The sequence below is a fragment of the Galleria mellonella genome, unplaced genomic scaffold, assembly GCF_026898425.1.
Source record: "Galleria mellonella isolate WM207_F2 unplaced genomic scaffold, CSIRO_AGI_GalMel_v1 utg28, whole genome shotgun sequence".
NCBI classification, from domain to species: Eukaryota; Metazoa; Arthropoda; class Insecta; order Lepidoptera; family Pyralidae; genus Galleria; species Galleria mellonella.
This window is the reverse complement of record NW_026442064.1, coordinates 2,326,204-2,346,739: the sequence shown is the minus strand read 5'-3', so window position 1 is coordinate 2,346,739 and position 20,536 is coordinate 2,326,204. Positions and strand designations below refer to the sequence as shown.

The window sequence follows — 20,536 nt, the reverse complement described above, 5'->3', positions numbered from 1 at the left end:
TGGACTTTAATGAATATTTGAAGAAAAAAATAGTAGTATAGGTCCAGCCGTCTTCGAGTTTTGCGCTTAGCAACACATTTAGCCATTCAGTTTTATTCGGCGTCGCACGGATGGACATTTTTAATATTTCCGTTCACTGCTCTGCTCCTATTGATCGTAGCGTGATAAAATGTATACTATAACTTGTCCAGGAGTATGAAGAATAATTGTACCAAGTTTCGTTAAAATCCGTCGAGTAGTTTTTGTTTCTATAACGAACATACATATAGACAGATAAAAAAAAAAATACTGATTGCATTTTTGCCATCAGTATCGATCACTTATCACCCACTGATTTAATACCGCCAATTAACGCCATATTTTGGAAATATATTTCATGTACAGAATTGACCTCTCTACAGATTTATTATAAGTAGGTATAGAAAATTATTTATTTAGCCGAATGTACCATATAATGGTTTGTTTATTTAGTTAATAATTTAGTTGATTACATCAGACCAAGTTATTAATTAATCGGTCTTGGTAAAATGATGGTTTCATAAGAAATGTATTATCTATGGTAACTTGTTCATCATGGAAAATTTTAAACATGTAAAAGAAAATAAGTCAATTTTTGGAGCTTAAATTTCTCCTTTTTGAAATGGATCTCTTTTGATGATGATAAACTCTGTTATAATTGAAGCTGAAACTGGTATTTCCTTTACAGTGATCTAATTGCAAAATTAAGAAGAAAGAAATAGAATGTAATGAAACATTATCTATTCTCGATTCGATAACCACATCGCTTTATTAGTTCTGTAGGTGGTTTACACACATAGAAATACATTGATAATGATGTTATTTCTATAATATTTACAGGATATTTCGGAGATGCCCTCGACCAGAGCAAGAAGGGTGACTGCAAGCCGTGCCAGTGCCATGAAGCTGGTACTCTAGAGAGTCCTGAAGGTCCGCCGCTATGTGACGGTCTTACAGGCTTCTGCTCTTGCCGTCCACACGTCATAGGAAGAAACTGTGATAAATGTGAGGTAAGAGATTGTTAGTCCAGTATAGCTATAGTACATTATTGCAGCGGCCAGCAACTGACGCTTTGATGGACGAACGTGCAAATGTGGGCCGGGGCGTAGCCGAGGCACACTTACGTGAGGCTTGTATAGTACTTTTTTCAAACAATGCGCGGAAATCAAAAACACAATTTTACTTTTTAAGTTCAATGACGAATAACGAACAATAATAATTTTTCACGCGCCATAATGTTCCTTTGTTTTTTTTTTTCAATAAACAGCTTTCTATTTGCAAGCCAGTTCGAAATTTAAATAATACCTTTTATTAGTTAGCTCCTTAGTAGCCATATTTCAAGGTAAGAGATCATTTCATTTTTAAATTACACGACAGATATGAGTTTACATAGTAATTTATCTGGCCGCAAAACACGACAGATATGGATTTCCATACAACTTTTGCCGGCCGCTGCCCGCATGTATCTTGCCAGTACGGCAATTTTGATTTATCTCTAGGAAGATTGTCAAAATAATGCTCATATTTCCAAGCATGTTTGAGAAAAAAATATAACTATATATATATGTGTATATATATATATATATATATATATATATATATATATATATATATATATATATATCTCATGTACAAACACCGTTTGTTTACAGTTTTTTTTCGATTAGTAAGATATTTTTCTTTTTCAAAGAAGATTCTCATGAAGAGAAACGTTGGAAAAATTGCCAAAAAAAATTGTAAACCCCTGATTTTACTTTATCCTTTGCAAAACGACATCTGTCGGGTCAAATAGTTTTTTTTATGCAACCATATTATAATTAACAGGACGGCTATTACAATATCAACTCCGGTGAGGGTTGCAAGCCGTGTGACTGCAATCTGGAGGGCTCCTACAATTCAACGTGCGATCCAGTTACTGGACAGTGCTACTGCAAGCCCGGAGTTTTTGAGTAAGTTTACGTTACAATACTAGCTATTTTCCGCGGCTTTGCCCGCGTGCATCAGTATATAAGGTCCTATATATTGAATTAGTATATAACATGTATAAAATCCACTCATCTGTTTAAGCGTTATGAGTAACTAACATCCAAACATTCTTCATTATTTGTTATAGTCATTCAAGGCAACTTTCATATTTATAATAATAGTAGAATGTTAAATAAGCTGATGGAATATTTAATGGAAAATATTAATTATTGTTAATTGATATCATGTGATAGTGCTGGGCCCATAACTTTAAGCTGTCTTCTACTTATCGACTTACTTTTTAAGTACTCCCCCCACGAATACTCAGGTTGTGGAATGAGCTCCCTGCCGAGGTTTTCCCAAGAGACTACAGCATGGGGTTCTTCAAAAGGGGGGTAAAGAGGTTTCTTCAGGGTCGGCAACGTACGCGTAATACCTCTGGTATTGCAGGCGTTCATAGGCTACGGTAACCACTTACCATCAGGTGGGCCGTATGCTTGTTTGCCACCTCAGTGGTTAAAAAAAAAAGTACTTTTTATGTACTGTTATAACCAGTTCGTAATAGCAGCTATTTCTAGAAAATATCTCTTAAAAGAATTTATAGTTTGACCTGTAATACAAAATTTTCGGTAGACATTATTATATATCTTCCTATTGTATATTTCAAGACTTCATTGATGTGAATGCCAAACCTTTAAAAAGCAGGATTCGTTGTTTATGACTAAGGCAGTATAATTTCTGATACAAAAATAATATTTCAGTTCTGAGGTGTGTCAAAGCACATAACCACCTTATTTGCTTTTGGCCACTAACAAAAGTATGATGCAATCGAAGAGTGAATAAAATATAAAAATTAAAAACAGGTTCTATTATTTTATCGTTAATATAACCATTTATAAAATGTACATCTTAACTCTTTCATGTTTGTGCAAAAACCGTCTGCATGGTTACCTTTCCCTCATTTTCTGCGTGAAGAAGTTGTCTCTTTTTCAGTTTTGGAATATGGCAGTGAATTGGGATTCACAAAGTTTCATTATAACACTTTTTGCAAGAATGTTTTTTTTATATGTGAAATAAATCAATGTGATATAATTTATGTTCAAAATTAAAAGAACAATTATTAAAAAATAAATTTGACAGCTGTTTTTTTTTCTGCAATGAATATTAAAAAGGTATCCATACACGATCAACTTAAAGCGAACTTGGTCTTTTATATAATTTTTTAGCATACAATGTTATGATGGAAACTTCCACCATCATGCAAAGAAGGGTTAAGAATTGTATTATTTCAAGTTTTTTGTCTGTTTACAAGCTTAATTAAATTATTGCTTTATTCATGTCCACAGTAAACACTGCGACCGCTGTCGATCATACCACTACGGATTCTCCACGGAAGGTTGTAAAAATTGTGACTGTGACAACTGGGGCTCTACTGATTACCAGTGCGACATGTCTGGCCAGTGCTCCTGCCAGGAGAACGTAGAGGGGCGCCGCTGTGACAGGTCTGTTTGGAACCTAGACATTGCTTTTCATTTTCTTATAAAGACTAGGGCTTACGCCGGCTTTGTACTTTTCTTTTTAAAAACGCAGTTTGTCACTCACTGGTAACATATAAATTTATATAATGAGTTAAGTAGTTTTTTTTTATTTATCCATTAAAAATAATGAAATAAAATTTTTTTTTCTCTTTATAATATTAGTTTAGACTAAAGTCGTAAAATATATTGAAAAATCTTAAGTTGAACTGCTATCTGGAAAATTCTATATCTAAATTGTAAAGTTATGTGCTCTTTTTTTTTATTATTTTAGTTATATAACCAAGAGCGGAATCATATTACAATTATAGATCAATATTGAAATAAAAAAAGCAAATGTAAAATCTGGGGCCCTAACGTAACAAGTGTTACGTGTTATTGAACTAAATAAAAGAAAAAGTGTCAAAAATTATATGAATTATAATTGGTCAATTCATAATTTGATTTTTTAATTTTTTAAATTTACCACATAATTCTTTTTATAATTGATGTTATTTGTTAGATGTATGGAGAACAAACAGAGGCGAGCTGACGGGCTAGGATGCGAGGACTGTCCTCCTTGTTACAACCTAGTACTGGACGCGGTCAATGAACATAGGCGTGAACTGAGAGACCTAGATGAAGTGAGTATACTCTTGTAATTATTTATTTATTTAAAAGAAAAACCAACAGCACTTTACAAATAAAATTAACAAACATTTTATAATAGAGCAGTATGGCCAATAATAGATTTTTCTAAATTAAATTCTGTAGATTATGTACTTGGTAATTGTTAAAGAAAAAGCAGAAAAAATAAACAAATCAATCAGGTAGGCAATCGTTTAAGTTACAAATATATATTCAATAATAAACATATACATATGCACCAATACACAAATACATACACGCTTGCACGCACGCACGCACGCACGCACGCACGCACACGCACACGCACACACACACACACACACACACACACACACACACACAAGCGACCTGTGGATACTAAAATTAATTCGATATATAAATTTATTTGACTACCATCAACTTACAATTTAACAGTATCAATAAATTAAATACAGATCTTAGCGAAAATCTCCAAAGCGCCTACAGTAGTTGAAAATGCTGACTTTGACCTGGAACTGAAACGTGTGAGAGCTGAGATAGAGCAGCTGGTGAAGGAAGCCCAAGCGGAGGCCGGCAACAACGGAGGATCCAGCTTGACTGATCACCTCTCGGAACTGGCCAGCCGGCTTGCGGATGTCAAGTATGCTATCACAAATTGTAAATTTATATATGTAATATACCAGAGGGAGACTTTGTACAAAAATCGATTGCTTGGGTACCTCTTTCCCATTCGTGTTTCTACCGTAAAGCAGTTGTGTTTGCATGGCTGTATTTCCGTTTGAAGGGTGGGATATGGCGTGAATTTACAGGGTACAGAGGAATAACACCTGAGTTCTCAGGAATGGCAACGCATGGGGCGTATCATGGGCGAAACAGTATACTCTGTTATGTCCATGGTACTGCTCATGTCTATAGGCGACGGTTACCACTTTCCATCAGATGGGCCGTCAGCTTATTTGCCACTCTAAGTTGTATAAAAAAAATGTTAGTGTGATTGATAAAAGAGCAATAATTTACATAATAGGTTTTATTCCCAAAAAAAAAAAAAACATAAACTTCATTTGTGGTAAAACTACTTATTCTCATTAAAAATTAATTTACTTAACTGATTTTGATATAACTTTTACGAGAGAAAAATAATTTACTAAAAAGGTTTATAAATGATGGAGTTATGAGGTAATAAAGATAAAAAATACAACTGAATTGAGAAATCCGCTCCTTTTGTAAAATCGGTTGAAAATGTTGGTTCCCTAAAAAATATGTAGAAAAAAATTTAATTTGTTAACGTAAATTCAAGTCCTTAGCATCCTTGTCTATTTTCTACTAAAGAAATTGAACATGTTCCTTAAATAACCTAATTAAAGATATGGCAGGATTCTTTTTTTTTTGTTGTCATGCGACTATAATTTTTTTTTAATTAGTTTTCTGATTATGATCTAACTCTGTATAGATAAATGTATCTTTTGCATGAGAAGATATTAAATTATTATAAGATATATTAGTACATTACTGCAGCGGCCAGCAACTGAGGCATTGATGGAGGAACGTACAAATGTGGGCCGAGGCATAGCCGAAGCACACATACGTGAGTCCATCAATGCCTAATTGTGGCCAAGGCTTGTATAGTCAATGACGATTAACGAAAAATAAAATTTTTTCACGCGCTATAATGTTCCTTTGTTTTTTTTTTTTCAATAAACAGCTTTCTATTTGCAAGCCAGTTCGAAATTTAAATAATACCTTTTATTAGTTAGTTCCTTGGTAGCCATATTTCGAAGTAAAAGGTCATTTCATTTTTAAATTACATACAAGTTTTGCCGGCTGCTGCCCACATGTATCTGGCCAGTACGGCAATTTTGATTTATCTCGAATTGTGATTGTCAAAATAATGCTCACATTTCCAAGCATGTTTGAGAAATAGTAATTTTATTATTACATTTGTTTAAATTTGCTTCCTTCGATGTTCAGGAGTATGCTGTTGAAGACGGAACACCAAAGATACGATGGCAACGAAGCGGTAGAAAATAGCCGACCCAACTTGTCCAAAGCAGAAGAAACGATTAAAGCTGCTCAGAAAGAAATTGAGGTAAAATTATCAATCGTGATAATAACAGATACGAATGCTAATGTAAACAATTTGTCGGATTATTAAGTGACATATTGTTATAAGAGATACTTCACTTAATACATTATAATTAACTGACAATTTCAGTTACAAAGATTATATCTAATTCCATATTTTTTTTTTAATGGATGACAATGGAATGGTAACCCCGCCTGCGCTAACGGTATACACTGACGAGGCACCGGTGAGAGATGATAGTTGAGGATGAAAACAGGTCAGTGGGCCTATAGTGATGAATTCATAAAAAAAAATACAATCAAGAGATGGAGGTCGACCTGATAAAGTATATTGTTAGCAATGGGGCCTCTAGTCCCATAACTAGCAATCCCTTTCCCTCTTCTAATTCCATATTAGATATGAGTATTTTGAACAACTCATTTGTCTAATTATTATTTGAACATATTCTATTTAATAGACATTGGAAAAAACAAAGAGGTTATAATATAGTTATTTAAGTCTCTATGTAACAGTAAATAAATAGTTTTATGATAGTTAAAGAATTACTATATATAGGGAACAAAACATTACACCATTATTATATCAGCTTTTAACTGTCCACTGCTGGACATAAGCACACATTCTCCTAGGAGGATTTTGCCAGTAGTTGCCACGCTTGGTAAATGGATTGGCAGTTCAGGCTTCGGAGAAGATTTAATAAGACGCTGCTGCCCATCTCTCGCTCTCCCTTAGTCGCCTCTTACAACACCCACGGGAAAGAAAAGACTGGGCTAGATATTACGAGATGTTTTGAATTTTCAGGATGCACTGCAGTATTTAGAAGGCGAAGGTGCTGAAGCGCTAAACAAAGCTAGGGAGAGATCCGATCAATTCGGCAAACAGTCTGGCGAAATGTCCAAATTGGCTAAAGAGTCGCGTCTCCAAGCTGAAAAATTGGAGAACGAAGCGAAAAATATAAGAGAAATAGCGGAGAAAGCTTTTAATACTTCACTAGCTGCCAATAAGATAGCTAAAGATAGTATCAATAAACAAGCTAATATAAGGTAAGGTACAGCTACAAAGTGTTAAGTTTATTATTATGATTACTACTACCTCTGTCCCATTCGTGTTTCAACCGTGAAGCAGTTGTGTTTGCATGGCTGTGTTTCGGTCTGAAGGGTGGGATATGGCGTGAATTTACAGGGTACAGAGGATTAACACCTGAGTCCTCAGGAATGGCAACGCATGGGGGGTATCATGGGCGAAACAGTATACTCTGTTATGTCCATGATACTGCTCATGTCTATAGGCAACGGTTACGACTTTCCATCAGGTGGGCCGTCAGCTTGTTTGCCATTCTAAGTTGAATAAAAAAATAAAAAAAATAATGGCTTCATGCACTTGAATTTGAAAATTCCAAAAAATTGGCTTTTTTGTGGGTGAAAATTTAATGGTGATCTCGCCCACGCTATCGCTATAAACAGGTTAGGCACCAGTGAAAGAAGATAGGTGAGGATTAAGTGAGGTTAGCTGACCCGTCGTGACAAATTACACAAGAATTAAACCACGATAGTTTCCAGGGGAAATCGCGTTAGAGGACGATGTAATAGGGTATATTGCTAACAACAGGGCTGTTAGACCCCATTACTAACAATTCATTTTCTCCCAAAAGTTTGGGCTTAGTTCTGTCTTCAATCCTCTTCAATATAAATCGACGAAGAGTTTGAGAAAAAAAATTTGAATTGAAGCATTTGGCGTTCCATTGTTTCTGCCTACCCTAATGGGAGACAGGCGTGACAGATATGTACGTATGTATGTAAAAAAAATTTTTTGCAGCAACGAAATCCAAATTTTCTCCAACGACGTGAACGTGGCTTCTGGCAAACTAGGCACCATAATGGACTTGGCCGATCAAGCTTTGGACAAAACTAAGAATGTTCTCGACGAGGCGGTGAGCTTGTTCGCTAAGGTCAACACCACTGTGCTATCAGACATCGATTTGAAGAAGTTACGCCAGGAAGCTGCGGCGATGAATAAAACTGTAAGTGATGTTGTTTCTGACATTAATATTCTATTGTAAATTGACCTTAAGTCAGTTCCTGCAAAAGTGTGACAGAGAAGGAGTTATGTGCCGATTTTTAAATAGAATCATACATAATTTTTACAAGTTAAAGCATTTGTTATTAAATAAATAAAAAAATAGATCGTATGTTCAATTTATGTGTTCCATAGATCGACGACAAACTTTCTGACTATGAGCAGCTCGTAGACCAAAATGAGAACACCCGTCAAAACCTAGTAGAAGCCACCAGAAAGGGGAAGCAGCTGTTAGACCAGGGTCAAGACAGACAGGAGGAGTTGAACGACCTTCTAGCCAAGTTGGACGAGCTACAGGAAGAGGCCAAGAACAATGTTAATTCCACCATTGCGACTTTGAAAGACGCAAATGAAATTTATAAGACGTTGAAAGGTATGTTATTTTTTTAATAGCTTGACATATGTACTTAGGAAATCAGAAGCTGTATGTAATACATAATTATTATTCATGTCAATAGATAATAGTACTTTGTATCGGAAATAAGCTATTATGATCGATTCGTGCTATTATTAATATAGTTAGAAAACAGTTTTTAACAACGAACTGGGCCCATAACCTCTTAAATTACAAATTACCTGAATAGTGTTAAAATCGACTTATAAATTTATAGTTATGTAAAAAAATATAATATCATATACCTCAATTACAGTACATTGGCTCGCATATGCTGTTTTTTGATAAGCACATAGTCAGTTTAAAATAAATATATGGTTTACTTAAACAATGATAAACCTTCGGAATTCAACATTCAATTTAATGTGATTTTGTCATATTTTGAGGGAGAGACTGACATATAGACACTCTAAAGTTCAAATTTAAGTCTTTATATCAGTTCTAAAATGCAGAATGCCAAACAAATTGTCAAAGATATTATATTTTATACATAATTATAAAGTTCGATATAATATGCACTACATGATACACATTTTAAAATTTTACTTTTATATCAAATAATTAAAGAGTTCAAGGACCAAGTGGAGGACTCGCGGATGGAGGCTGCACGAGCGGTGCAAGACATACCGTCCATACAGGAGAAGTTAGCCGCCGCCGAGGAAAACATCAACATGATCACTGATGACCTCATCACAGCCAGCGACAAGGCGAGGGACGCCAGGGACTTGGCCCTCGAAGCACAGAAGGAATACGCCGACAAAGCTTCCGAGGTGAGGCCGTAGAGACTCATAGAGTAATATGACCAGACAGACTTTTTCTTTGAGACTTTTAAGTGAGAACGGCAAACAAGCTGACGGCTCACCTGATGCAAAGTGGTAACCGTCGCCTATAGACATGAGTAGTACCATGGACTTATGTCTATGGTATACTATAGAGAGACTCATAGAGTAATATGCCCTGATATGATCTAATATGGCTTTTTTATGTACCTTAGACCGGCCCACTTGATGCAAAGTGGTAACCGTCGCCTATGGTACTACTATCTATAGTAGTACCATAGACTGGGTATAGAGGAATAACACCTGAGTCCTCAGTAATGGCAACGCATGGGGAGTATCATGGGCGAAACAGTTATACTCTGTTATGTCCATGGTACTGCTCATGCCTATAGGCGACGGTTACCACTTTCCATCAGGTGGGCCGTCAGCTTGTTTGCCATTCTAAATTGTATAAAAAAAAGATGTAATAAGGGTCGGTTACACGCGCGTGATATCTATTTATGAGTAATATATATTTTTGTATTTTAAGCATATAAAAATTAATTTACTCTAGCGCCACCTACCCACTTGTATTTGTTCTTCTTTAACCAAAGGTTGTCTGTAAGGTATTGCCCTAGCGATGAAACCGCCTTTTGTACCTTTATGTATATATTTTGATTTATACTTTACGTTACTTTATTTCATTTAAATTGAATTTGAAATTTCTAATTGTCATTGTATACTTTTGAATTTTTGAGTTAAATAAATAAAAAATCCATGGGATTTTCATCTTAAACATAATAACCAACTAATAAAGTTGATTTTCTACTATTTCAGGAGGCACACAAAATAAGAAATAAGGCATCAAAGGCAAAAACTGAAGCTGTCAAACTGAGAGATGAGGCAGACAAATTATCCAGTAAGTATTTTACAATAAATCTCTTTTTATATACTATGGGTAATGGTAAATGTAGTAAACCAGAGGGAGACTGTACAAAAGTCGATTGCTTGGGTACCTCTGTTCCATTCGTGTTACAACCGTGAAGCAGTTGTGTTTACATGGCTGTGTTTCGGTTTGAAGGGTGGGATATGGTGTGAATTTACTGGGTACGGAGGAATAACACCTGAGTTCTCAGGATGGCAACGCATGGGGGGTATCATGGGCGAAATAGTATACTCTGTTATGTCCATGGTACTGCTCACGTCTATAGGCGACGGTTACCACTTTCCATCAGGTGGGCCGTCAGCTTGTTTGCCATTCTAAGTTGTATAAAAAAAAAACGTCGGCAATGGACACCAACAGTACCATGGATATCGCATCAATTCTATCAATTCTTGGACAAATTATTTCTGATGATGCTATAATGATGCTTTTAAAGAGATAAATGTAATTACGTGTCAAATGTCGCTTTATGTTTTTTTTTTTTCTTTATTTAGGTATGTATATAGTATACCTAATTCCAAGCTACATTGGCTAAAATTGAATTTGACAGATTTGGAACTGCGACATATGCTGAGTTAGGTCCTTTGCACAAACACTGCTACATTCATTTTGTTCTTTATATGTTTTTCTTTTTATTCAAAATTAAAAGTAAAATAGTAATGTTATTATATAAATGTGTAATCTTCATGATTATGTTGTTTTGTCATATGTAACATGTATAATTTATATTATTTTTCTTAAACAGCGATTGTATTTAACTAATGATATTATTTAAATGAAAAGTGTAACAGACCGTTGCTGGAAAAGGTGTTGATATTTTTCAAAAATTAAACGGACACTGGCAAGACACTTTTTTTTTATTCAATTCTCAAAACACAACTAAAACTCGTGCACACACGTGTCACGTGGCATTCATTCGGCGCATGCGCGCCAGCATTAATTCAATCAAAGTACTAACAGATGGCGCTAGTGGTTACAATTATAACAAATTACGAAGTGCGAGGTGCGTCGCTCACAAAAAGTTTGTTTAGTGTATGTGTAAATAAATAAATAAATAAATAGATAAATAAATAAACAAATAAATAAATAATTCACGTTTAAAAAGTAAAAATAATTAGAATTTTTTTTAATAAAGTAAATTAATTTAACTGTACATATTTTATAATCTAATGTGATCAAATTCAAAGAAAGATTTTGTTTTAAGCTCGAGTAAAAGGCACGGAGACACAAATTAAGACCCTGGAAATGCAGGCGAATGAGAGTATGCAGTTGACAGAGGACGCTAAAAAGAAGGTCAGTGTGCATTCAAAAATTTCTTTTCTCTTTTTATTTATATTTAAATGTATCACAAAAAACAAAAAGTATTGTATTTATTATGCATCTTATTTTATATATTAGAACCTTTTTCTCGCGACTACGTCCGCATGACCGGAATATCTTTACTGATCGAAATAAAATAAAAACTATATCCATCTTTATCCCATATAGAACGTATATACTAAATTTCATAAAGATTACTTAAACCGTTAAGGTTATAAGGCAACATATAACCTTAACGCTTTAAGTAAAAACAATCAAGCAAACTCACTTTTATTATTTTATATATATATATATATATATATATATATATATATATATATATATATATTTCATTTTATACAGTAGGTAGCCTTCATTATTTTTTTATATTAAAAACTTGATTATATAGATAGGGCATCAAGTCTAAAAACAGGTCAACTTTTGTCAGCTAATTGTCAAATTAGCTTACACCGTTTTTTTTTATCAGTGTTCTATATACTTACGCATAAAATGTATCTTAACGTATTATTTAATAAAGACAATGTGTATTTACGCATTAAAAAGATGCAGAAATTATAAGACAAAATAAATAGAGACGTTATAAAGGAATCACTCGTGACTGTTTATCATGAAAAATTGTAAAAACTAGTTAATTTTCCTGATCCTAGCGTATTTACAACAAGTACAAGAAAATTATTATGTTTGTGTGAAACTTATTTATTTATTATTAATCTAAGGTGGGACTCGCGAAAACCGACACCTGCGAAGCTGAGAAACAAGTATTGAAGGGCCTCGAAGATCTGCAAACTATTAGAAACGAGCTGGCGAGTCTTCTCGACCTGGATGATAACGCTTTGGATAATCTCGGTACGTAATCTTTAAAATAGGCATCGTATTTAAAATCAGTATACGCGATATTTAAACGCAGGAAATTGCGTTTTTTTTTTTTATGCAACTTACAATGGCAAACAAGCTGACAGCCCAACTGATGGAAAGTGATAACCGTCGCCTATAGACATGAGCAATACCAGTAACAGAGTATATTGTTACCATGTCGCCCATGATACCCCCCATGCGTTGCCATTCCTGAGGACTCAGATGTTATTTCTCTATACCCAGTAAATTCACGCCATATCCCACCCTTTAAACCGAAACACAGCCATGCAAATACAATTGCTTTACGGTTGAAACACGAATGGGACAGAGTACCTCTGTCTCGATCGACCTAAGCAATCGACTTTTGTACAAAGTCTCCCTCTGGTCCTCCACGATTGAGACTCTCGCAAAGTATCTCCGATACCCAATAAAGGTTTTATAACAGCGACGAGTTCTGTCCCACTAGGTAATGACCTTAAACTGCTTTGATTTCTTCTTTGTCGTAGTTTGTTGGGATACCTTTATTTAATAATGTAGATAATAGTACATTACTGCAGCGGCCAGCAACTGAGGCATTGATGGACGAACGTACAAATATGGGCCGAGGCGTAGACGAGGCACACATACGAGAGTCCATCAATGCCTAGTTGTGGCCAAGGCTTACATAGTACTTTTCTCAAACAATGCGCGGAAATCAAAAACACAATTTTACTTTTTAAGTTCAATGACGAATAACGAACATTAATAATTTTTCACACGCCATAATATTCCTTTGTTTTTTTCAATAAACAGCTTTCTATTTGCAAGCCAGTTCGAAATTTAAATAAAACCTTGTATTAATTACCTCCTTGGTAGCCATGTTTCGAAGTAAAAGGTCATTCCATTTTTAAATTAAAGGACAGATATGAGTTTACATAGTAATTTATCTGGCCGCAAAACACGACAGATATGGATTTTCATACTTTTGCCAGCCGCTACCCGCATCTATCTTGCCAGTAGGGCAATTTTGATTTATCTCGAAGAAGATTGTCAAAATAATGCTCACATTCCCAAGCATGTTTGAGAAAAATATATAACGACTTATTTGATTGAACTATGCAGTTGTTGTACAAGTAAAATGAGCAATGCCGATTTCTGCTTTCACTCATGTACGCTTTACTATTTTAGAGAGAAGCCTGGATGAGGTCGAAGAAAATTTGCAAGCGGAAAATCTGGCAGGCAAGATCAAGTCTCTCGAACAGGCCAAGAATAATTATCGCGGGTTCGTAGCATGCACTATTTTATTGATTTACTTCATAATAATGAATACTTAATTTACTAACAGATGATAAAAAATGGACTAGTCCTTAATCCTTAATAATCTTTGGTGTAAAGAACAGTTGGTCCAAGTCAGAGCACAAACCAGAGGTGATTTATATATGTAGATCTGACTCGTCTATTTTTGTCGATAAGCAGTTATGCTTATGTATCTATGTTTCAGGTTGAACGATAAGATATGGCAGTAAAGGTACTGGATACTGTGATTCAATTTGTTGAATTGTGTTGTGTGTGATACATTTATGTTACTAAGTTGCATTTATGTGAAATGATGGCTTATCACCATTTTAAACAATCACGTATCTTTTAACTGCCTCTCTCCATCTCTATTTTAATTTTAAAGATTCCTCTTCACTGGTCAACTAATTTATGCATTCTTCTCTAACCGACTCTATCCCGTACCATATTTTCGATCTCCCTATACGACACAATACCTTGTCTTCCCTATATCTGTCCTGTGTAATTGTTTTTTTTTTTCTTTTAAATCCATGTCTATTGTAAAAATCTTCTATGTCGAACTTCTTGCAATATTTTTTTTTTTCTTTAGCTGGATGAAACAATACCAAGCCGAGTGCGATCACCTCGAGAGCGAAGTGGAAAATATTAAATTTATACTCTCACAACTGCCAAATGGCTGTTTCAAAGGGATCACCCTGGAACCGACCGAGGGGCACAGTAGAAACCAGATAGGCCTTTAGATAAACTAGTTTTAAGTCCGTAGAAGATAAAGCATTCGATTCGAAGGTTATTCGAAGGCATTCACCGCGCTATAAGCCGAAAATGACACGTTATGGACTCAGAGGACGGTGTCATGTAATCTGATGGGTATTCCATAGAATCGTTGTTCTTAGGGATATTCGCAAATGATTTTTCGTATCGATCGTTCTTAAACCCTGAATACGGCTGGTAAAACAGCGTTTGCAGGCTTTGATAATTATCGTAGTATAAGAGATCGTTTGGAGAGCGTTGAATGTAGAACTTAGTGTTAGATGCGTTATATTTGGAAAGTCTTTTCATGTGAGATGTTACGTTTGTAACAGAATCAGTCGTCGGTACACAATTGTCGAATTCGTTTAATGCAGACGTCAAAATGTTCGTTAATTTTATGTGAATAGAAAACAAAATTGTCTGTTACGTGCGCTTGAAGGAAACAGACAATGTAACGGATTTCCGGGCGTACGCGATTGATGGATTAATTCTATTTATATAAATCGGGCATTCGTCTCGCGGAAACCGTTAGCATTAGGTCTGTATAAAATTTTATATTTAACAAAAGGCAGGAATTAACAAGACTCTTTAGGTAAACTGTGACAATTTACTTGAATTTTTAAATTATTAAATTTTCTAATTTGCCTAACAATAAATTAATAATTCTTTATTAAGGTTACCAGAACCCACTTTTTATATTTTACAATTTATTACAATTATTATTTACCGCAAATACGGGATATATGTTGGATTTCCAAAGAGATACCGAAGCCTTTTAAAATTGGGAATGACTGAAAACTGACAATTTATTACAATTACAATTATTATATATTTACAATATTTACAATTATTTTTATAGTTAGTTTTAATTATTATTATAGTTGAGTTCTTGGCCACAATGGTTCATGCAGTAAGAGACCAGCCTAATTGTTAACATGGCCAGAATACAGTTCTGTATCTATAAATGATCGAGTTAATTCCTGTCTCTTACAAAACATAAAAAGTACAGCAGTTTAAAAGTTAATACTGTATAAAATTTGTTTTGGCCGAGCTCGTAACATACAAGTAGGCAGTCGAGGTTCACATAGTTCCCAACTATCTAATTAAATGAAGACACAGTCGTTTTCGAAAATACTGATGTAAAATTAATATAACCGCAAATATGGGATATATGTTGGATTTGCAAAGAGATACCGAAGCCTTTTAAAGAATTTTAAAGAATTGGGAAAGACTGAAAACTATTGATGGAATACTTTTTCATGACAACTATAGATATAAAAAATTCAATGCAGTGGATTATGTGACATCGTCCGTACCTCCACGATGTGTTATTAGTATCTTTATGAAATAATAATTTATTTATAATAAATATGATGAATAAATCTTTGACCTGCTTAATTAATATACAGCATTTGTCTCCTCATTAATTTGATTTAATGTAAATCACCAAAAAATTAGGAAATTAAATTAATTACGTTTTAATTAGAGTCTTCAAGGAACTGAAGGGACGATTTAAACTGGTTTTGTAAATAAAACACGAGGATATTGTAAAATTATTTAATTACAAAATTCAATATTGTATAAATATTAAAATAATATAATAATCTCGATCGAAAAAAAAACTTTTTATATAAATTACAATTACATATTATTTTTTGTTCTTTACAATATCCTCGTGAGGTTTTTTATATGTATACTTATAAAAGCAAAGTTTCAAACTCTTCAAAATTTATAAATATATTATAAATAGTTCTATAACCGGATTCGTTGAAATGCTTTTGTATTTTGTTATATTGACAATTATTATTTAAGCTTTATTTAAGGTCTAATTCAGGTATTGTAACTACAGACTATTTGTATACGAATCAACCGTGACTTGGCAACATTTTTTTGTAATTTTACACTTTTGTACTCTTACAAAGCTTGATTTGAAAAATTAAATACGTTATCTTCGACTATAATTAATTACTATTGAGATTATTTATCATTTTAGTATATATTTTGGCTAAACATCCATGTAACTGTACAGGATATATATCTCGAATAGATGGGAAATCAATGTTCTAGACTTAGATATAAATTAATAGTAACAAATTGCATTTATTTTTTTACTTATCTATAGAGTTTAGAAAAGAGATTCCTTATACAATTGTCTCTTTTTTATACTATTTGTTTTTTTTTTTATCTAGATACAATATTTTGTATTGTCATAGTAAATATTTTTTATTTTTCTGGTAAAGCTTTCATTAGATACATATGTTGTATAAAAATACTCTTAATATAAAGAAAGAAAAAAATAAGTTTCTTATAATTACTTAAATAAGTATAAAGAGAAATAAAATTTATTAGCATCCTTTTAAGACAGTGTTATATCAGTGAATCTTATATATATATATATATATATATATATATATATATATATATATATATATATATATATATATATATATATATATATATATATATAATATGCGTTGCGTGAATATGGCATAAAGGTTTTCTTTGCAAAAATACATAATAAAATAAAAATAAAAAAAAAAACTTAAAAAAACACACCGAGTTCAACTGTCAAATTAGTATGGGAGGCTCAAATTTTTTTTTTACCCATATTTCTTTATGACTTTTCTTTAAGACTAGATGACTGTGAATTTCGTATCACTTACAACGCCATCTGTTTAAAGTAATTCAAAGTAGCTAAATTATAGGGGTTTTTACGTTTTTTTTTTTCTTCTAAACCACAACTATAACGAATAAAACGAAAAAAAAAATAAATTTGACAAGCCATTTATGAATTTTAGCGAAACTAACAAACAATAAATGGAATTAATATGATTTTCTTTTTTGAATTGATTATATATATATATATATATATATATATATATATATATATATATATATATATACTAATGATCATTTTTCCGTCATCAGTATCTACATACTCTATATGTAGATATCGGAGCGGTATTAGTATTGCCCATACCTAGTTTTTTTAATGGTAAAATTACAAAAAAATGTTACAAGTCAACGCCTAGTAATATAAATGTGCAATTCTCTGACACAATGATGTTATGAATGATATATTTACTATTTTTTTTTGTCATCATTCGATAATTCAATCCCAAACGTATCTAATACCCATAGGCATATTAAATGGGGGCCCAAAGGGTCGTGCCTCCCTCTCTCTGAAAAATTATCTTAAATATGTCAACATCTATTATTATGTGCATGATATAAGAGGCGTGTATGATCTTTGTATGGAAGAAGTGATAATTATATAGGTACTTACGAATATACTGTAATAATTTAAAAGTAAAATCTTTTTTTTTTTAATGCGTGAAAAATAAACCATTTTTTCTGTATGCCCCTTAATTATATTTAACCTTTAGACAAGTTGCAAACGGAACTATCGGTAAATCTATTTCCGTTACCTTGCACATTGGCGAGAAAAGGATAATAGAGCACGCTGTCTCGTTCTGTTTTATGTATGCGACAGCGAAAACTTGTCTATCGTTGGTTTCATTTGCCCCCATATCTAACGGGCTTACATTTAATACATAGGCAAACTACACCTTAACTCAATGCTTTAAGGTTTAGTTTACTAAGATATTGTACTTATATCATAAGAACTTTATTATAAGTAGATATAAGTATTTATATTATACCTTATATGCATACTAATCATTAAAATCCACCGCAACTCGAGCCCTGAGTTAATTAACGATTTACTTGGCAATAGCTTTAGGTCCTTGTAATAATAGACTAGGGGGTTTACCATGAAAAGTCCGAATATTCGGGCTCAATTTCGTGTTTTTGTTCATACCGAAATCGTCCCTGTTAATGGAGCTTAACATTGCGTTTGTCATAAATCCTACCATAAAAGTCCAAAGGAACGATTCTTTAGCATTTTTTATATTTTTAAACGGTATGTATTATGTAATTTAAACATCAAATTTGTGTTTCGTTCGGATCCGAAATTTCGGAAAACATTTCATGGTAGGCCCTCAGGTCACACACATACACAGAGGCTACTTTTTCAAATAGTATTAGTATTAAAAACAATAAATCAATATAATTATTGCTCTCAGCTTAGATTAAATACAACTAGATGGAGCATCGAGTCTCAAAAAACAAATACGGTCATCCAACGGTTGGTTGACGGGTATTTAAAAAAAAAACGTTAGAGCTATTTTTGTAACTGTCCATAGAAAGAGTGTTAAGTTTTCAGGGTTAATTTATGTATGTGTTTCTTCATGACACCATAACTGCTAAACGCAGGTACAGATTTGGAATTTAAACGTGATATCGAGTGGTGTTGGATGTACATTTTGTGAAAATATTTCTCTCTTTGGAAGAACGGTCGTGTTTTTAATTCGCGGTGCAAAATTCACAGTGTTTTAAATAGTGACTTTATTATTTTTATATCCTTATTCACGCACACACCGTCGAATCGAATGCCCACGTACGTATCGTCGACAATAAAAAAATTACTAACTCAATAACAAAATATTTGGTCTAAATTCTAGCGAAGCGTTTTTTAGAGAAACACTCCATCTAGGTATTGTTAATCTTGAATTTATGCAATGACGAAATAAATGTCTCATCAATCCGTGTATTCGAAGCTCACAGTGTAACAGATGTTATAATAATTATTATGTACTATATATCAGATAAACATTTTTTTTTTCTAGACTAAATTAAAAATGGGTGCCACAGTTAGCACGTTTTTAAATTAATTGTGTACTTAAAAGTACAGACTGCATTTATAATCTGCATTTTTTGTAATTAAGAATTTATAATAATATTAATAATTAATATTAATATCTTGTTACGTGCTTGAAAGATAATTGCATTCTTGTTAAAATACAAATGAACATTGTTTTCTATTATATTCCAAAACATGTTTTCATACATAAAAACTTACAAGACTATTTCCTTGAATGAGAAAAAAGTGAAAAAAAAAATTGTAAAGAAAAAAAATCGACGTTCTGTTAAAAAAGTATACATTTGATATACGTCATTAGAAGACTCTATAAAATTGACTGTCAAATTTTATAAAACCTGTCAAAATTTTGAATTTTTTTTTGGGCCTTTTCTGTCGACCTGAATGGCTAACTCAGATCAATAAGAAAGGCCAGAAGAAGCTACTTCTAAATATTTTAAAGTGATGTACTTATTTTGCAGTTTATTTATTGAGAAATATAATAAACTACCGAAAACCACCGAACTCATGCGGTTTTTTTTTTTTTAATAAAATCATGTTACTGATAACATAGCTTTCTATGGGTGAGGAAAATTTCAAAATCGGTAAAGTATATTTTGAGTTTATCCATTACAAACAAACAAACAAAAAGTCTTATATTTTCTTCGTGTAATATTAGTTCAAATGACACTTCCCATAAGTTTTGATATTGGTGAATTTGATATGTAAAATTATAAGATTTCAAGTGTTCGTCGTAAAAATTAGCATTTTATCACATCTTTCTGACAGAACTATAAAATTTATATACAAATATATGTCTGCAAATGAAAAAATATACATATATGTGTATATCTTAGATTATATAGATAGAGCATCGAGCCTCAAAAACGGGTCTATATTTTGATTTGACAATTAGCTGTCTCGTTTTTTTTTTATCAGTGTTCTGTATACTTACGCGTAAAATGTATTTTGACGTAATATTTAATAAATAAAATGAGTGTTTACGCGTTAAAATGATGCAGAAATTATAAGAGAAATAAAAAAAATTATATATTGTTGCATAAGTATTGCAATTATTTTACAAGCGAGTATAAATAGCATTTCTTCAGAATAAAGTCAAAAGGTTTTTGTCCAATGAGCCGTATGAAATAGAATAATGATAATAATAAATCTTTAATTCATATTTAATAATTAATAATACATTGGTAACGTTTTAGTTGTTTAATTTGGTGTTGGTGCCTACTTAATTAATAATAACA

The 20,536-nt window shown here is 32.8% G+C and overlaps 1 protein-coding gene across 1 annotated transcript in view; it reads left to right on the top strand.

Moving 5' to 3' along the window:
- The window catches only part of LOC113514176 (laminin subunit gamma-1), a 46,378-nt gene extending 29,428 nt beyond the window's left edge, over nucleotides 1-16,950 (top strand). Inside the window, exons 15-29 of the mRNA XM_031911535.2 lie at nucleotides 859-1,028; nucleotides 1,843-1,967; nucleotides 3,330-3,485; nucleotides 4,021-4,141; nucleotides 4,580-4,764; nucleotides 6,093-6,210; nucleotides 7,009-7,250; nucleotides 8,023-8,227; nucleotides 8,419-8,656; nucleotides 9,245-9,447; nucleotides 10,273-10,354; nucleotides 11,583-11,671; nucleotides 12,415-12,544; nucleotides 13,721-13,814; nucleotides 14,418-16,950. Coding sequence (XP_031767395.2) covers nucleotides 859-1,028; nucleotides 1,843-1,967; nucleotides 3,330-3,485; nucleotides 4,021-4,141; nucleotides 4,580-4,764; nucleotides 6,093-6,210; nucleotides 7,009-7,250; nucleotides 8,023-8,227; nucleotides 8,419-8,656; nucleotides 9,245-9,447; nucleotides 10,273-10,354; nucleotides 11,583-11,671; nucleotides 12,415-12,544; nucleotides 13,721-13,814; nucleotides 14,418-14,568 — 2,309 coding nt within the window. The 3' untranslated portion in view covers nucleotides 14,569-16,950. The remainder of the gene's footprint in view (nucleotides 1-858; nucleotides 1,029-1,842; nucleotides 1,968-3,329; nucleotides 3,486-4,020; nucleotides 4,142-4,579; nucleotides 4,765-6,092; nucleotides 6,211-7,008; nucleotides 7,251-8,022; nucleotides 8,228-8,418; nucleotides 8,657-9,244; nucleotides 9,448-10,272; nucleotides 10,355-11,582; nucleotides 11,672-12,414; nucleotides 12,545-13,720; nucleotides 13,815-14,417) is intronic.
- The last annotated feature ends 3,586 nt before the right edge of the window (nucleotides 16,951-20,536 follow it).